The 18,650-nt window shown below is 43.9% G+C and overlaps 1 protein-coding gene across 8 annotated transcripts in view; it reads right to left on the reverse strand.

Moving 5' to 3' along the window:
- STXBP5 (syntaxin binding protein 5) overlaps positions 1-18,650 on the reverse strand; it is a 557,868-nt gene that overhangs the window by 283,732 nt on the left and 255,486 nt on the right. For all 8 annotated transcript variants that reach the window (XM_068231993.1, XM_068231992.1, XM_068231991.1 and 5 more), the window contains one exon: positions 13,576-13,710. In XM_068231993.1, the coding sequence (XP_068088094.1) occupies positions 13,576-13,710 (135 nt within the window). The remainder of the gene's footprint in view (positions 1-13,575; positions 13,711-18,650) is intronic.

Raw genomic sequence — 18,650 nt, forward strand, 5'->3', positions numbered from 1 at the left:
GTTGCTTTATAATTCAAACCACACTGTTCCTTTCTATCCTGGTTCATTTTCCTTCATATGAATATTTTAAAATGAGTAATATATCAATTTAAAAGAATGGGGATAAAGTTTAGAGTCAATCAAACATTTTTTTAGTAGAGAAATATATATATTTACATAGAAAGAGAGACAAAGCCCTGAAAGAGGGACAAATGAGGAGGAAAGAGGGACAGGGCTCTCAAAAAGGGACTGTCCCTCCAAAAGAGGGACAGTTGTGAGCAATGCTGTTGTGAACTACACTAGTATTTTCCAAACCACCAAACGTGCATGTTTTGCACATAACCTCACATATGCACAGGTGGGGAAAGAAGTGTCCAAGGTATGTGGATTGCTACAAAACATGCACTGTTGGTGGGCCTTCAGGACATTCTTGGAAAACACTGCACTAGACTGTTCACTTAGCAAAGTTCTCAAAAAATACACCTGGTGTACAGACATTACCAAGTGATAAGAGCTAAACATGTGGTGAGATATAAGGATTTACAGTGATGGCATGCCTCCTCTGGTTGGTCCTGTGTTCTGCAGCACCCCCGAGATTTCCCAATGACATCAGGATGAATAGCAGCAGCAAAGGGATCACAGCCACAAGCTGAGCTGGCTGTAATAACAGGTCTGATGATGTGGCTCAAGTTCAGTATAGGGGAGGCCCAATCCTACATCCTTCTGTGCAGATGTAAGCAGTGCGTATCTGTCTGTGACACTGATGTGTTGCTGAAATCACCACAGAAATGCAATCCTTTATGGTTAACTAGCTGATTGCCCGGCGTTGCCCGGGAATATATTTGGCTGGTGTCGGCTCCACCCACTTTTTCTAACCCTAACAATTAATCAATGACCAAGTTTGTGAGCTTTGTGGTCTTTGGCATGAATAATTTGTATTGAAATGAAAAAAATCTGAATGGCTGTTTGTGGCTCCACCCCCTTTTCTGAATTTGAACCCCAGCCACCCAATGACCAACTGTACCAGGTTTGAGGCCTGTGCCATTAACAGTGCAAGAATGGTAGCAATTAAATATTCCACTTGAAAGCAATAGGTGAAGCTTTATACACTATTGTAGGCTCCACCCACTTTTCTTAAAATAATCCCATTCACTGAGTGAGCAACTGTGCAAAGTTTATGAACCCTACCATTAACAGTGTAAGAATGGCTGCAGTTTACATTTTCCCAGTGAAATTTGTATTTGTCTCCACCCACTGATGACCCGGCATTGCCCGGGTATGTATTTGACAGGTGTTGATTCCGCCCACTTCTTCTAACCCTAACGCACAAACACTCAATGACCAAGTTTGTGAGCTTTGGGGTCTTTAGCATCAATCATTTGTATATTCCCATAGAAATTAAACAAATCAGATTGGCTGTTTGTGGCTTTGCCCCTCTCCAGCATTTGAACCCCAGTCACCCAATGACCAACTGTAGCAGGTTTGAGGCATCTGCTATTACCAGTGTAAAAATTGCAGGAATTTAAATATTCCCCTTAAAAATCGACAGGTGAATTTTGATTGGCTATTATATGCTCCACCCACTTCCCTGAATATTAATCTCAGTCACCCAGTGACCATCTGGGGCCTGGGCAAAGTTTGGGAACCCTGCCATTAACAGTGTAAGAAGGCCTGCAGTCTACATTTTCCCAGTGAAATTTGGTTTTGGCTCTGCCTTCTTTTTGTCACCTGGACATACAGTCACTCAATAACCAAGTTTATGAGCTTTGGGGTCCTTGGCATCAATAATTTGTATTTTCCAAGAAATGAAACTGTTTGTGGCTCTGTCTCCTTTTCTGAATTTGAACCCCAAGGACTAACTGTGCCAGGTTTGAGGCTTGTGCCATTAACAGTGCAAGAATGGCAGCAATTTTAATATTCCCCTTGAAAATAAACAGGTGATTTTGATTGGCTTGTTTAGGCTCCACCCATTTTTATGAATATTAATCCCAGTCACCTAGTAACCAATTGTGCAAAGTTTGAGAACCCTGCAATTAACAGTGAAGAAGGGCTGCAGTTTACAATTTTCCAGAAAATCTGTTTTTGACTCCACCCACTTTTTGTAACCTTGACACACAGTCACTACTCAATGACCAAGTTTGTGAGCTTTTGAGTTCCTGGCATCAAAATTGTGTGAATGGAAGCAGTATATCCAAAAAAAGCAAATGATTGGATTTTTGTGGCTCCACCCCTTTAGTGAATTTGAACCACAGTCACTTGATGATCGACTGTAGCAGGTTTGAGGCCTCTGCCATTAACAGTGTAAGAATGACAGCAGTTTCAATATTCCCCTTGAAAATCAATAGGTGAATTTTGATTGGCTCTTGTAGGCTCCACCTACTTTTCCATATATTAATCCTAGTCCCCCAGTGACCAACTGTGTCAAGTTTAAGAACCCTGCCATTAACAGTGTAAGAATAGCTGCAATTTATATTTTCCCATGTAAAAAAGTTGTTTTTGGCTCTGCCCACTAACCTTGACATACAGTCACTCACTGACCAAGTTTATGAGCTTTGTGGTCTTTGGCATCAATAAGTTGCATGTTACCATTGAAATTAAACAAATCTGATTGGCTGTTTTTGGCCCACTCCCTTTACAGAATTTAAACCCCAGTCTCCCAGTGACTGACTGTACCAGATTTGAGGCCTCTGCCATTCAGTGTATGAATAGCAGCAATGTAAATAATCCCCTTGAAAATCAAAAGGTGAATTTTGATTGGCTGTTGTAGGCTAAACCAACTTTCCTGAATATTAGTCCCAGTCACCCAGTGGCCAGCTGTGTCAAGTTTGAGAACCCTGCCAATAACAGAATGGCTGAAATCAATTTAAAGAATCTGATTGGCTGTTTGTGGCTCCACCCACTTTAGTGAATTTGGACCCCAGTCACCCAATAACTGACTGTATCAGGTTTGAGACCTCTGCCATTAAAGGATACCACAGCTGAATAAACAGATAACTCCAGTGTGTGGGGGGTCAAAAGTACATACCGTGACCTCCTCCTGCCGCTGTTCGTGCACTATTCATGCCGGTGTCCTGGCGACTTGCTTGACCCTTGACCTGGACATATTTCTTCCCTCTTCACTTCTGACCGGCGCATAGCTTTCGGCTCAGAAGCACGCTGTCCTCTCTGTCTAATCTGGGCTGCGTGTGCGCTCCATTATACCAAGCGTCACATGATTAGCATGTGATGCTTGGTGTATTGGAACACACACGCAGCCAGATTAGATGGAGTAAAATGTAATGTAAATGTTCCCCCTTGAAAATCAATAGGTACATTTTGATTGGCGTTTGTAGGCTCCACCCACATTTCTGCATATTAATCCCAGTCACCCAGTGGCCAATTGTGTCAAGTTTGGGAACCCTGCCATGTAAAAAATTAAGTTTTTGGCGCCGCACAATTTTTCTAACCTTGACATACAGTCACTCTATCAAGTTTATCAGCTTTGGGGTCCTTGGTATCAATACTTTGTATATTCCCATTGAAAAATAAACAAATCTGATTGGCTGTTTGTGGCTCCGCCCCTTTCTGATTTTGAACCCTAATCACCCAGTGACCGACTGTACCAGGTTTGAGGCATCTGCTATTAACAGTATAAGAATTTTAGCAGCTTAAATATTCCCTTTGAAAATCGAAAGGTGAATTTCTATTGGCTGTTGTAAGCTCCACCTACCTTCCAAATTCTTAATCTCATTCACCCAGTGACCAACTGTGCAAAGTTTGAGAAGCCTGCCATTAACGGTGTAAGAATGGCTACAGTTTATATTTTCCTAGTCAAATTTGTTTTTGGCTCCGCCCACTTTTTGTAACCTGGACACACAGTCACTCAATGACAAAGTTTGTGAGCTTTCAGGCTCCTGGCATCAAAAATGTGTGAATGGAAGCAGTTTATCCACCAAGGAAATCTGATTGGCTGTTTGCGGCCCCACCCCTTTAGTGAATTTGGACCCCAGTTACCCAAAGACACACACTGTAGGAAGTTTGAAGCCTCTGCCATTAACAGTGTAAGAACGGCAGCAGTTTAAATATTCCCCTTGAAAATAGGTGAATTTTGATTGGCAGTTGTAGGCTCCACCCACTTTCTTGAATCTTAATCGCATTCACCCAGTGACCAACTGTGGCAAGTTTGAGAACCCTGCGATTAACAGTCTAAGAATGGCTGCAGTTTACATTTTCCCTTTGAAAATGAACGGCTGAAATTTGATTGGCTGTTTTATGCTCCGCCCACTTTTCCTGGATTTGTAACCTCGGTCACCAAGTGACCAACTGTGCCAAGTGTGGGGACTCTGGCTTGATTACTGGCAGAATGGCAGCCTTTTACATTTTTTCCATTGACTTGAATGGGTGAAATCTGATTTGCTGTTTGTAGCTCTGCCCACGTGTGCAGGGGGGCCGCGAGACCCTCAGAACATATCATCCCAGGTAGTAAGGGATCTGTGTACCAAGTTTCGTTCAAATCGGTCAAGCCGTTTTCGCGGCACACACACACACACACACACACACACACACACACACACACACACACACACTTGGGTTATGTGTGAGAACAGGGTTTGGTTGGGTTGCATTTTCTGATACAGATAGGTTAAAGTCAATGGTTAGGTTGCACTTTCTAAAAGCTATACCTATAAATAAGTGCAAAATCTGATAAAGTTGCAAAAAAATTTCACCACACCGGACATCGTGTCACCTGGTGTCATGGTTGGCCCGGGCCTGGTTGCGGTGCTTCTGGGCAGTGAGTGCACTTAAGACCCAGTTTGTGCTGTTCCCCTTTCCTGGGGGCATAGGAAGCCTTGAATTAGCCGACAGGCTTATCTGCAGCCATTATAAAAACAGGTGTTGCTTGGTCTTGAGCTCATACCACGCAACTCTCTTGAAATCTTTGGGGAGGCTTTGCATGTTTGTGTGGAAAAAGTGAGTGCGCAATTTATGTGTGTTGCAAAGCATGCAATTTCCCACAGTGGCTGATGACAGGCAATGAGAAAGAGCACTGCTGTGAGTTTTTTTTTTTCCCCTGCAAGCAAAACCTGCATTCGAGCGGTAATCCCATTGACTTTCATTGGTTTAAAGTACAAATGTGAATCCCGTTTTAATCCCACTACCAGTGAGATTAAAACACTTAACTTGTTCTTTAAGGGCTCTTTCACACTACAAAACAAATGCATGAATGTAATTTTGTAAATGCATTCCCGAAAGCACGGCACGCACATTATAATAGAACCCAATGGGAATACGCACGCATCACCAGATAAAATGTTACCAGCTGCGGATCACAACCGCACCAGTGACATCCCATCAATGCTGTATGTTGCGACCATGGAAACAAGGTCTGAACAGTAACATGAAAGTCTATGTACTCTAATGTTGCCTTGCGGATCGCACACTATGTGCAGTGCACCAAAACTGACAGTGCAGCACATAGTGTGAAAATGTTTTTTTCAAACCATTGATGACTATAATGCTTTTTAGACCGATACATATAAAGAATATAGACATTGATCTACACTCCCCCTTCAGTCTAAATTTAGGCCTACTGAGCAGCTTCTAGAATGTCTAATTACCGTACCACACGATTTCAACAATGCAGAGTATCCAGAGCAGGTCATTACTGCAAAATGTCAAAACATATTTAAAAGAATATCAGAACAGACAGAGCCAATTAGTGAAATTCTGTTGTAGGCTGAGACTTGAGCTTAGGTCATTTGCAAGCATGTTGGAAGTGGCTAGAAGAGAGGAGGGAAATATGTGACTGAAAAATGTCCAGAATGTAGCTGTCAGTTACTGATCTTACAGATGACACAATGATGACGACGCAAAAAAAGATACTCCGAGACCTTCTTAGAGCAACAACCCAATCATTATCTTTTTCATGTCTTCATGCCTTAAATTCTATTCAAGCACTGTAAAAATAAATAGGCATTGCCTGAGGCTTCATTCACATTATGCAAAGCAGATGGCCGTGCATATACAATGCTACTCACAAAATATGCGTTGCTCTCTTTTGCCATGCTGATCCCAATCACTGACCATGAATGGGACAGCACTGCATTTGTGATAAAAAAATGCATGCAGCAGTGCGCTATCCCAATGCACTGCTGCCCAGCACGTGACAGACCGTGCCTATGCAAATCCGATGCCCTTGCTAATTGCACACTATACGCCTTGCTAGGAACCATTGTATATACAAAATGGCAGATTAACATTCATCCCAGACGAACCAGCAGATGATCCATTTTAACGCACCATTTACAGAAATACATATCTTTTATTATCACAAAAAAAACTTTGACAAAAAACAAAACAGAACCCTCTTTTCCCCAGGATGTATTTTCAATTCAGTGCTGCCACAGATTTGTATCTATGCTTCCCTGCTTCCTGCCAAAAGACCCTGCATCAGACATTTTTTTTTTTTTTACGATGTCCATGGTAGGATGACTGGTTGACAGTCTACATTCTGCAGAATAAAGAAAACCTATGTTAAACTTGATGCTATGTGCCTGATAGGGGGCAAAGGTGAAAAGCACATATAGCAGTTTCTTACAGTCTATAAAACTTGTGACTGTAGCCTCACCGTAGCCTTACCATCACTTCCTTTATTCTTCCATTACCCCTCTTTCACCACCAGGTGGCGCTGCGCCGCTGATTTGATTTTCTGAGCCCTGATCACATGTAATAACGTAAGAAGGCAAATGTCACCATGTAATAATGTGTGATCGGAAGTCAGAAGAGAATGCAGGGAGTGCAGCGCCGTAGGTGAATGAAGAGAAAAAGCCGTAACGGGTAACTGTAAAAACGCTCTCTGCTCCATTTTGCATGACCTCACTAGACAGAATAATTTCTACCGACTGAGGTTGAAATTAGTGCGCATCTTCAAATGAAATATTTTGCTTGAAGATGCTAACGGGTTAAAGTAGATGCAGATGAGTGGGGTGTGATAGGAAGGATATGGGGGTAGAAGGGAGGTAGTATGGGTGAAAAAAATACTATTGGTTGATGCAACTGAGCCACCACATTGCAGCATTTGATCAGATTTCTGCTGCGATCTGAGCAAACATTGTCCGGATCACTGCTTAATGCATACCTCACAATCCTGATTTGGGCAGGAATTTCCAGAATTTGCATGCCACTCACGCTGTCCCACACCCAGTACTTCTGTTCCAGCCCATTCACTCCACACTTCAGTGGACAGATTGCCTGCGCCATGCACATGTGCACATAGCTCTGCAGGAAAAGGAGGAGATAACAGGCTGCTACCAGCTACTGGTAAAAGTGCTGGGGTGTGTGGGTGTGTGTGTGTGTTCATACGTGCAGGCTGTGTGCGGGTGCGTGTGTGTGTTCATACGTGTGTGTGTGTGTTCATGCGTGTGTGTGTGTGCGGGTGCGTGTTCATACGTGCAGGCTGTGCGCGGGTGCGTGTGTGTGTTCATACATACAGGCTGCTGGTGGTCCTTACAGTGTTTGCAGCCTGTTTATTCATACACAGGATTAAAGATTCCCTTTAATGCTGTGTAATGTGCTCATAACTTCCACCATTATGTAAATCCGTAATTGATTTGTTCACTGCATAAGCTGTAATCTATATTTGTCAACTGTAATTGTATTGTTTATATTGTATTGTTATACCTTGTATTCTGTTGTACAGTGCCACGGAAGATGCTGGAGCTAGATGCCTGCATTGGGTTGGGTACCCGTGGCTTAACCGAAATGCGGGTCGGGTTCAGGTACCCGTTTTGATTTTTAATCGGGTTGTGGGTCAGGTATGGGTTGCAGGTCGGGTGCGGGTACCAGATTCACCAGAAAGCGGCTTGTGAGCGGATAGCAGGTCTGCAGGTGGAGGACGGGTTTAGGTCTGAAGAATTAGACCCGCACAGGGCATCAGGTAGTGTACCCGTGGGTTACCGAAATGTGGATCGGGTACCCATTTTGATTTATTTGGGTTGCGGGTTGGGTGCGGGTAGTGGGTCTGGTGCTGGTACCAAATGAACCAGAGGGAGGTTGCGGGTCAGGTGCGGGTAGCGAGGCTGCGGGTGTGAGTCTGAAAAATTAGACCCGCGCAGGTCTCTAGCTGGAGCTATATAAACCAATAATAACAAAATAATAATATTGTGTATATTTCATCTATTAGCCTCATCCTCTAAATTGGACTTATTTTGGCCACATCCAACTTTTGCTGCGACTCACTCTGTTCCTCCCAATGTGTCCCTCTTTCTCAGGCAGGCCCAGATTTACATCACAGGAGCCTATAGGCACAGATGTCCTGGCACCCTTGACGTCACCCTCCATGAACATACAAACACCCTCTGAACCGCATCGTAAGTGCGCTGGTTGTCCCAGCTGTGTCTTCTCTCTTAGTTCCTTTGCCCGGCGTAGGTGACTACAGGTGCCCCTTAGTATTAGGTAGCAAGAGGAGCCCCAGACTGAAGAGAGATCTGGTCACTGGAATGCCAAGACCCGGGTGAGTAGCCTCTAATTTACCCTTCACTCGGTACTCTACATAGTGAAGGAGGGAGGGAGGCACTTGAGGAGGTGAGTGAGGCACCTTTCCATTTTCAGGCGCCTGTAGGCACGTGCCCACAGTGCCCTATAGAAAATCCGGCCCTGATGGGAGGTATAGCTCAATGCAGGCCAACTGACCAGCTGACTAGCTACTCAAATGAAATGTTACTGCTTCCAGTCTATAGACTTAAATTGACAACAATCTGATGTAAATTAATTGAGGGTAGTAAAAACATTACTGTCAGGCAGATTCAAAGTGATCGAGCCCGCTTGAAAAAACATCCTGTATATGGTTCTCTTTAAATGGTTGGTGATTTTTTTTTAAAGACCAACATGATAAAAACAGTGCACATGTGGCTGAGAGACACACCACTTTTCTTGCTTTTGTTAGGGCATAAACAAATCTGTGGACTTTTGAACCAAGTACACCAAAACCTAAAGGAGACTACTTAAAAAAAAAACTGTGTCTCTGTATGCCTTTCTAAAGAAACAATACAAAGTAAGTTCATTATAAGTTCTTCATTATAAGTTCTAGCTGTAAAAACCGTTTAGCGTCCGTGAGTGCAGTGTGGCTATGCAGAGAGTATCAAGATAGTTATCACAGGAAGAAATGTTGAAGAAAGTGTCACTTTTTCCTGTTGCATAGTGTTCAGTTAGATATGCGAATCAGATTAGGTCCTAACTAAACAAGGGGAACTTGTGCAACAACTTTGTGTGTGAGAACATACTATAATGGAGTAGGAAGTTAAGGTTTGGTAACTTTAGAATTTTGTTGTAGTGTACTAGTGTACTTCTTGCAAATTTTAAAGCATTAAGCGAGGGTAATATTTTTGATAGAAATTAATAATATAATGTTTACAGTGAAACAGAAGGGAAGCAGGAGGTAGCACAGGGGTGAGAGAAAGAGAGAGAGAGAGAGAGAGAAAGAGAGAGAGAAAGAAAAATAGGGAGATAATGCATTGCAAGAAATATATATATATATATATATATATATATATATATATATATATATATATATATATATATATATATATATATCCCTCTTAAAGGGCAGTGCCTTTTATTCCCTTTCTCATTTTCTTCAATGTGAGCAGGCAGGGAAACGGGACAATTGAACTCTAGATTTTGTTTGCTTTGCCTTTTAAATCCCAAGATCACTGTCAGGGCAGTTTCTAGGCTAAATTGCACCCAGGGCGAGGGTGTAAAAATTGCGCCCCACCACCGTGGACTCGCGACCCCTTACTCTTTAGGGACAGTCACAGGTCACAAGTAAGATCTGCCTACTTACTAGTAACTAGCCACTCTTCCAGGAGGAAGCAGGGGCCAGGAAAACGCACAGGCGAAGAGAGCCCGGAAAGCCGACTCCTCCATGGGCACGTGCACCGACAGCATGCAGTACCACTTCAGGACATCAGGTGTTAACACGCGGTGGTGACGTGATGACGTGACGTCAGACACAGGCAGCCCAGGACGAGTCGAGGAAGATGATCGCTCTGTTAATCTTTCCTCTTCCATTTGGTTGCACCACATGTCACCAGCTCCCTAGCAGTTATGTCTTTCTGCAGGCGCCCCCTTCTACTTGCTGGTCTGCACCCAGGGCAGCCGCCCTGCCCAAGAAACTGCCTTGGTAAAAGCAGGTCTTCCCACCTATGAATCTTTACTTTGTAAAATGAGGTGAAGAGTTTCTTCAAGAGAACAGCAGACTGTTGCACAGAGGCCTGGGGCCTACAGATGGCACTTTCTGGGAAATCGCAAAACTGTTGCAACTCCCTAATCTCGGAAGTCCCACAATCTCAAATATAATTCCTGGAGCAATCGTGGCTAGGCTCAGCTGCCATAATGCGATCGCTGCGGGATTGTTCCCAAAATGCAGCACCAACCTCATAGGCAGGGGCGTCGCTAGCCCTATTTTAGGGGGGCCTGTGCCCCACAAATGTCCGCGGGTGCCCCCAATTTATTAGGGTGCCCCGTTGTCTCCCCTGGCCGCCGCTTCTCCCCCCTGCTAGCCGCCGCTGCCAGCATCAGACCTCGATTAGCCGGCGACCACTGTGCGGACGCTAGGACCTGGCACACCGCACTTATATGCGGAAGTGACATCACTTCCGCATATAGAGCGTGGTGGGTCCGTGCGCACGCTCTAACTGGTCGGGTCGCCTGCTGATCAAGGTCTGAAGCTGCTCCTGCGAGGTGAGTGAGGGGTCCCTGTCACTCACTACCTAGCCTGGGGGTCTCTGTCACTCACTACCTAACCTGGGGGGTGCCTGCCACTCACTACCTAGCCTGGGGGTCCCTGTCACTCACTACCTAACCTGGGGGTCCCTGTCACTCACTACCTAACCTGGGGAGTGCCTGTCACTACCTAACCAGGGGGTCCCTGTCACTCACTACCTAACCTGGGGGTCCCTGTGACTAACTACCTAACCTAGCGGGCGCCTGTCACACTACCTAAACTGGGGGACTCCTGGCGCTACATTAACTACGGGGCACCTGTCACTACCTAAACTATCCAGGCCAGCCAGCCCAGTATCACCACCAGCCAGCCAGCCCAGAATCACTGTCAAAAAGGCCACACCACCAGTCAGGCCAGCATTTACTTCAACAGCCCAGCATTACCGCCAGCCAGGTCACAGCATCACCGCCAGCCAAGCCACAGCATCGGCCACAGCATCACTGCCAGGCCTTTCAGCCCACACATCATCCCCAATCCAACCAAAAACAGTATTGCCAGGCACAGCTGCCAGTAGAGGAGAATTCAGAAGCCAGGTGAGAGGGGTCTACCATATTAAGGGGTCATTTTGCCTATTTATGTGAAATGCTGTCTGTTTATGTGCCTCATGACTGCTGAATTTGTCTTGTTGGGGGCCTCATGGTTTGTTGGGAGCCTCAAGATTGCTGAATTTGTCTTGTTGGGGTCCTCACAATTGCTGAATTTGTCTTGTTGGGGTCCTCACAATTGCTGAACTTGTCTTGATGGGGCGCCTCATGATTGCTGAATTCGTCTTGTTGGGGGTCACATGAATGAATACATTTTTCAGGAGTAGGATGGATGAAATTGTTTATCATCACAGTTTATTTTCAACTTGGATTTTCCATAATGTTCATATAGGAGTTAAAATGTTTGTACAGTATTTAGTTTAAATTGATGTTGCCACTTTGCGATAGATAAGTGACTTTTGGGTTGCAGTTCGGGCACTCTCCCTCCAAAAGGTGCGCCACCACTGTCCTAATCCAATGTCCCACCATTGCTAAGTTCATGTAAATTTGTCTCCACCCGTTACCACACCTACATTCTGGTCCATGGCCCACCCATTTTTCAGCGCGGCGCACCACACAACGTAACCCTCATATTTTTGGACATGCTAGCTGCAGTGTGCAGAATTCTGCTGCCTACAGTATGTACAGTATAAGCTGTTCTCTAGTGCCTGCAGTGTGTGCTGATCTACCTCCAGTGTGTACAATATAAGGGGTTACTCTGTGCCTCTACTGATTCTAAACCAGCTGTATTGTATGCTGATCCCTGCTACTTTCAGTATGTACAGTATTAGCTGTAAAGCCTGGTACACACATACAATTTTGATTAGCCAATTTTAGCTCTGTTCATCAAATTCATTGTCTGTTGGCCCACTTACTGCATGGGGGTGGTAAAATTGGTCAGTGATTGACCAATCAAAATTGTATGTGCGTATACATCTTTGATCTTTGCCTATACTGAATGTAAATTATCTAAATAAAGGACAGGGGGCTCCGTCCAATATTTCGATAGGCAGGCCCATTATCTGTAGCTTACACCACTGCTAAGTTAGAGTACATTTGGCCTCACCCATGTTCACGCTTACTCACCGCATGCGCGCCGCATATGCCCCCGCCTAGTGCCCCCCATCTCCAAAGACCCTAGGAACGCCCCTGCTCATAGGTTTCCACTGCTGCAGCACATTACCATTAAGCACCATCAATCAGCAAGTGGACCGCAGGCCTAAGGGCTGGTTCACGCAAAACACAAATTGCAATTCTGCATCAAGAAATGTTGTGATTTTAATGGTTAAAGTTTAGAGTGGAGTCAGAACATCTGGACTGCATACTCATAGGCCTGTGACCCAGAAAGTATTACAATAGAGATCACCATCAGAATGGAAAAAAAATGTTAAAGAAAGTTACTTATTACCAATAGTAATTGAGATTTCAGTTTATGAACGAACCAATATTATTCCCTGCAGAACAGTATGAAAAGTGAAATGAAATTTCCAAAAGTGTTTATCTGATACTAATTATGCAACATATGCGAGCTCCTGATGGTATGCTATTTTTTTTCCACATGAAATGCCTGCATATTGAGCCGAGTATCCCTCCAGAGAAGCAATATGAAAGTGCCATATTTCTGGACCTAGAGGTAACTTTCTGAGTCCCTTACAGGCTAATTTCATAACTTATAAATGTCAGCACAAGCATCACCAAGAACACTACAGGGTCCTAAAGACAGGCTCCAGGATCATGCTACTCACTTGTGTACTTCATTATTAGGTACATCTGTACTCCTGGTCATGCAAGCAACAATTAGCCAATCGTGTGTGTGCGTGTGCGTCTCCCATGCGGCTGGTGCATTGGAATGTACAGTAATGTCTCTCCTGGCTGGCACATGCAGTGCTTATCTATTATTAGCATTCTAAAACTGGAGCCTGTGTATATTATGGGATTGTACCCAAGAGTAGTTTTAATAAAATCATGCAGCTGTCAAAAGCTTCAAAATGAAAAAGAATAAGGGCATAGAAAACACGCTCAGCTAGGAAACTGTGTCATGCCACATAAATGCTCCAAGTGATTTTATCTAGTTGGATTTCTCGGCAGTCAGTACTCAGGCCTCCAAAAAGTAATTAGCTCTCGGAGCAAGAACGGACGTATATAAACTGATAATCTAGTGAGGCATCAGATTCTCTGCAACCAATTAGAAAGAATTTATGCATCTTTAACTTGGCTTTGCGCCCTCCTTTCTAGAGGAATGCTCAGGGCATAGTCATGCAGCATTGGCAAAAATGTTCTTATTACTGTCACTGGCTACGTAACACTCACAGTTCAATGGCTTTATTCCACATGATGACATAGCCTGAAAGCGTGAACGACTCCACGTTGACAATGTGGATGTTTCCTCTCTCCGTGCCCACATAGAGCCATTTGCTCTGGAAAGGCAGGTGGCAACATGTTATCCTAGGGAAAAAGCACAACAAAAAGGTTATTAAATAAACCACTCAACAAGAAGCCATGTATTGCAGTTCTATATAATATGCTTGCAAGCATATTGCATATACATACAAGGATGGGTCGGCACCGCCAGTAGTAGATTATAGCTCTTTTATCGGCAAGGGAGCAAATAAGAGCTATAATCTACTACTGGCGGTGCCAACCCATCCTTGTATGTACAGTATATGCTATATACCCCTGGAGGTGCTGGGGTAGGGGTTCTGGTACGCCGTTCCATCCATTGGGTGCAACTTCATTACTTTATTGTTGCAAGCATATTGCAGGCAGCTTGGAGTTGGGCAAATCATACATACTTCCTGACAATTCCGATTGGCCCAATTCCAAGCTGCAATTTACATTAAATTTGCATACATGTCAGAATTATTTGCATCTCTCTCAGGGACCTCTGCATGCCACAACCAGCTCTGGTAGAAAGTCAAGACCTTTTAAATTTAGCACCTGATTACCCAGATATTACCTGTGTCCAAGAATGTGCAGGTAAAAGACTGGTCATATCTACTAAATTATAAAAAAAAAACAAAAAAAAAAAAAACAGGGCTATGGAGTCGGAGTAAAAGCAATTTTTGGGTACCTGGAGTCGGAGTTGCTAAAAAATGCACCAACTCCGACTCCTAATGAATTTAAACTGGAATTAATATAGAAAATATGATAAAATGTTCTATCTATTTCTCACACTATGTAGTTTATCCATTACATGCCTTTTGTTCGCAAATTCTCATGTGAAGGATCTTATTGTGTATTACCAGCAATGACCAAAAGGTAAACAAGGATTCACATTTGGTTAAACACCCCCATACTCGGCCATCAGGAGGAATCTCAAGCATCAATTTGTGGCTCAGGAGCACATTACTCTTATATGTCTGTTGCACAACTATGATTAATCACCGAAGCAGCCCCAGACATATCACTTCCTCACATTACTAATTCAAACACCACTGCTTAACATTAAAAGGCCCACATAAGCACCACAAATGTCCTGGAAAAATCCCTCTCACTACCTGTGTGTCAGCAGCACGACTTATGCAGTGTACGTCGTAACATATCCCTAGCCAGAGCAGCATAGCAATCCTGCATAGATAACCCGTCCCATTATCCTGACTCAGCCATCGCTACCTGTCCTAGAGAAACATTACCATAGCATTTACCCCCTTTAGTAGGTAACATCTCATGCGCCACTTGATGCATATATATCTATATATAAAATTGTGTGTGTGTGTGTGTGTGTGTGTGTGTGTGTGTGTGTGTGTGTGTGTGTGTGTGTGTGTGTGTGTGTGTGTGTGTGTGTGTGTGTGTGAGCGTGTGTGTGAGAGAGAGAGAGAGTGTGTGTGAGAGAGAGAGAGAGTGTGTGTGAGAGTGTGTGTGTGAGAGAGTGTGTGTGTGAGTGAGAGAGAGTGTGAGTGTGAGTGAGTGAGAGAGAGTGTGAGTGAGAGAGAGTGTGAGTGTGAGTGTGAGAGTGAGAGTGCGAGTGTGAGAGAGTGCGAGTGAGAGTGAGAGTGTGAGTGAGAGTGAGAGTGTGAGAGTGCGAGTGCGAGTGCGAGTGAGAGAGTGTGTGTGTGAGAGTGTGTGTGTGAGTGTGTGTGAGTGAGTGAGTGAGTGAGTGAGTGAGTGAGTGAGTGAGTGAGTGAGAGAGAGAGAGAGAGAGAGAGAGAGAGAGAGAGAGAGAGAGAGAGTGTGTGTGTGTGTGAGAGTGTGAGTGTGAGTGTGAGTGTGTGTGTGTGTGCACCACGCGAAAACGCCTTGACCGATTTGAACGAAACTTGGTATACAGATCCCTTACTACTTGGGATGATATGTTCTGGGGGTCTCGCAGCTCCCCTGCACACGTAGGCAGAGCTACAAACAGTCAATCAGATTTCACCCATTCAAGTCAATGGAAAAAATGTATAAGGCTGCCATTCTGCCAGTAATCAAGCCAGAGTCCCCACACTTGGCACAGTTGGTCACTTGGTGACCAAGGTTACAAATCCAGGAAAAGTGGGCGGAGCATAAAACAGCCAATCAAATTTCATCCATTAATTTTAAATTGGAAAATGTAAACTGCAGCCATTCTTAGACTGTTAATCGCAGGGTTCTCAAACTTCCCACAGTTGGTCACTGGGTGAATCCGATTAAGATTCAAGAAAGTGGGTGGAGCCTACAACAGCCAATCAAAATTCACCTATCGATTTTCAAGGGGAATATTTAAAATGCTGCCATTGTTACACTGTTAATGGCAGAGGCTTCAAACTTGCTACAGTCTGTCTTTGGGTAACTGGGGTCCAAATTTACTAAAGGGGCGGGGCCACAGCCAATCAGATTTCCTTGGTGGATAAAGTGCTCCATTCACACATTTTTGATGCCAGGAACCTGACAGCTCACAAACTTGGCCATTGAGTGACTGTGTGTCCAGGTTACAAAAAGTGGGCGGAGCAAAAAACAAATTTGACTAGAAAAATATAAACTGTAGCCATTCTTACACCGTTAATGGCAGGGTTCTCAAACTTTGCACAGTTGGTCACTGGGTGAATGAGATTAAGAATTTGGAAGGTAGGTGGAGCCTTCAACAGCCAATAAAAATTCACCTTTCGATTTTCAAAGGGAATATTTAAGCTGCTACTATTCTTATTCTGTTAATAGCAGATGCCTCAAACCTGGTACAGTTGGTCACTGGGTGATTAGGGTTCAAAATCAGAAATGGGGCGGAGCCACAAACAGCCAATAAGATTTGTTTATTTTTCAATGGGAATATACAAAGTATTGATACCAAGGACCCCAAAGCTGATAAACTTGATAGAGTGACTGTATGTCAAGGTTACAAAAAGTGTGCGGCGCCAACAACTTAATTTTTTACATGGCAGGGTTCCCAAACTTGACACAATTGGCCACTGGATGACTGGGATTAATATTCAGAAATGTGAGTGGAGCCTAAAAACAGCCAATCAAAATGTACCTATTGATTTTCAAGGAGGCACATTTACATTGCTACCATTCTTACACTGTTAATGGCAGAGGTCTCAAACCTGATACAGTCAGTTATTGGGTGACTGGGGTCCAAATTCACTAAAGTGGGCGGAGCCACAAACAGCCAATCAGATTTTTTAGATTGATTTCAGCCATTCTGTTATTGGCAGGGTTCTCAAACTTGACACAGTTGGCCACTGGGTGACTGGGATTAATATTCAGTAAAGTGGGTGGAGCCTACAGCAGCCAATCAAAATTCACCTTTTGATTTTCAAGGGGAATATTTACATTGCTGCCATTCATACACTCTTAATGGCAGAGGCCTCAAATCGGGTACAGTCAGTCACTGGTAGACTGGGGTTTAAATTCTGAAAAGGGAGTGGGCCAAAAACAGCCAATCAGATTTGTTTAATTTCAATGGTAAAATGCAACTTATTGATGCCAAAGACCACAAAGCTCATAAACTTGGCCAGTGAGTGACTGTTTGTCAAGGTTAGAAATAGTGGGTAGAGCCAAAAACAAACAACAAATTGCAGCTATTCTTACACTGTTAATGGCAGGGTTCTCAAACTTGACACAGTTGGTCACTGGGGGACTAGGATTAATATACGGAAAAGTAGGTGGAGCCTACCAGAGCCAATCAAAATTCACCTATTGATTTTCAAGGGGAATATTGAAACTTCTGTCATTCTTACACTGTTTTTTTTTTTTTTTAATTCTTTATTTTTGAGATATAGAGTTATAAAACAGAGCATACAGTAACATAACTATTAGGTACATTCTTGTGTGGGCACGTATATAACAATAAACACATGAAGTTACAGCAAGCCAGCGCTGTTTGAGATTAGGGTATATATGGCCATCTTGTATGAATGGAGGAGCTGGAATCGGTCATGGACTGTCTATTGCCCAAACGGACTGTGGGTTGTTGGGTAGAGAGGAACAAACTCCTCGCTCTCGACAAAAGGTATATAATGTGAGTGAGAGTTGCCGCCAGGTCCATAAGGGGAATTTAGGGGCTGTGGTGACCCAGGAGCCCAGTGGGATCATACATCCCAGGACACCATATATGAAAGCTTGTATAAAGAGGATAGCGCTCACAGTGTCCCTACTCAGCACCTGATAGCAACACCCGATCGCCTCCTCTATTCTATAAAATTCTGTTTGTCAAGAGGTAGCGCTCAAGGTGCGTATCACCTATAAAGGATGTCATCAAATCAAATATGTTCAGCTTATACTACATATGACAGGTACAAGCCTAAATATAAACACTTTGACACTCAAAGTCCATGCAAGGTTAATAGCAGGATAATAACTAAAAGTCCATGTACACAGGCCCTAAAATTTAAAACTTGGACTAGATCACTGGTTTCTTCTCCATAGGTACACACAGCACACTAAAAGTAGATTCTTCAAATTGTGGACCCTCCACCAACACCCTTTGTGGTCCACTCACCGCTGTATTAGACCAACCAATGGTCTATATGCACATTGGGACCGTTCCCGGGTCGTCCCCCACCTCTCGATCAAATGCAGTGTGTCTTTAATCCAAACAGGCCTCTTCATATACGATGCAGCCTTCTAGCTAAAAAACTTAGTGAAGAGAACTCCACATAGCGTAATACTGCTTAAAAATGTTTATTTAATAAAATGCAATTGCACTCACATGTTTGTAGATAAAATCAGCGCATAGAGTGATTTGTAAACGGGCTCTCCCCCGTTCAGGTGGCCAGGCTGGCAGGCTCCTCAGAGTGGATCCCCTCTATTTCCGCCGCGCGGTCGGAAGAAAAACGGACGCCACACGTGCCTCCTCGCCGCCGCTCACCCTGTGATTGTGTTGCCCAGTTTCCGCATCAGACTCCGCCCTATCGATTTCGTCACCAAGTGACTCATCAGGGGCATGGAGTCCGATGCGTCCCAGGCCTTTTTGAACTAATGGAGCGCTT

This window comes from Hyperolius riggenbachi, chromosome 4, assembly GCF_040937935.1.
Source record: "Hyperolius riggenbachi isolate aHypRig1 chromosome 4, aHypRig1.pri, whole genome shotgun sequence".
Lineage (NCBI taxonomy): Eukaryota > Metazoa > Chordata > Amphibia > Anura > Hyperoliidae > Hyperolius > Hyperolius riggenbachi.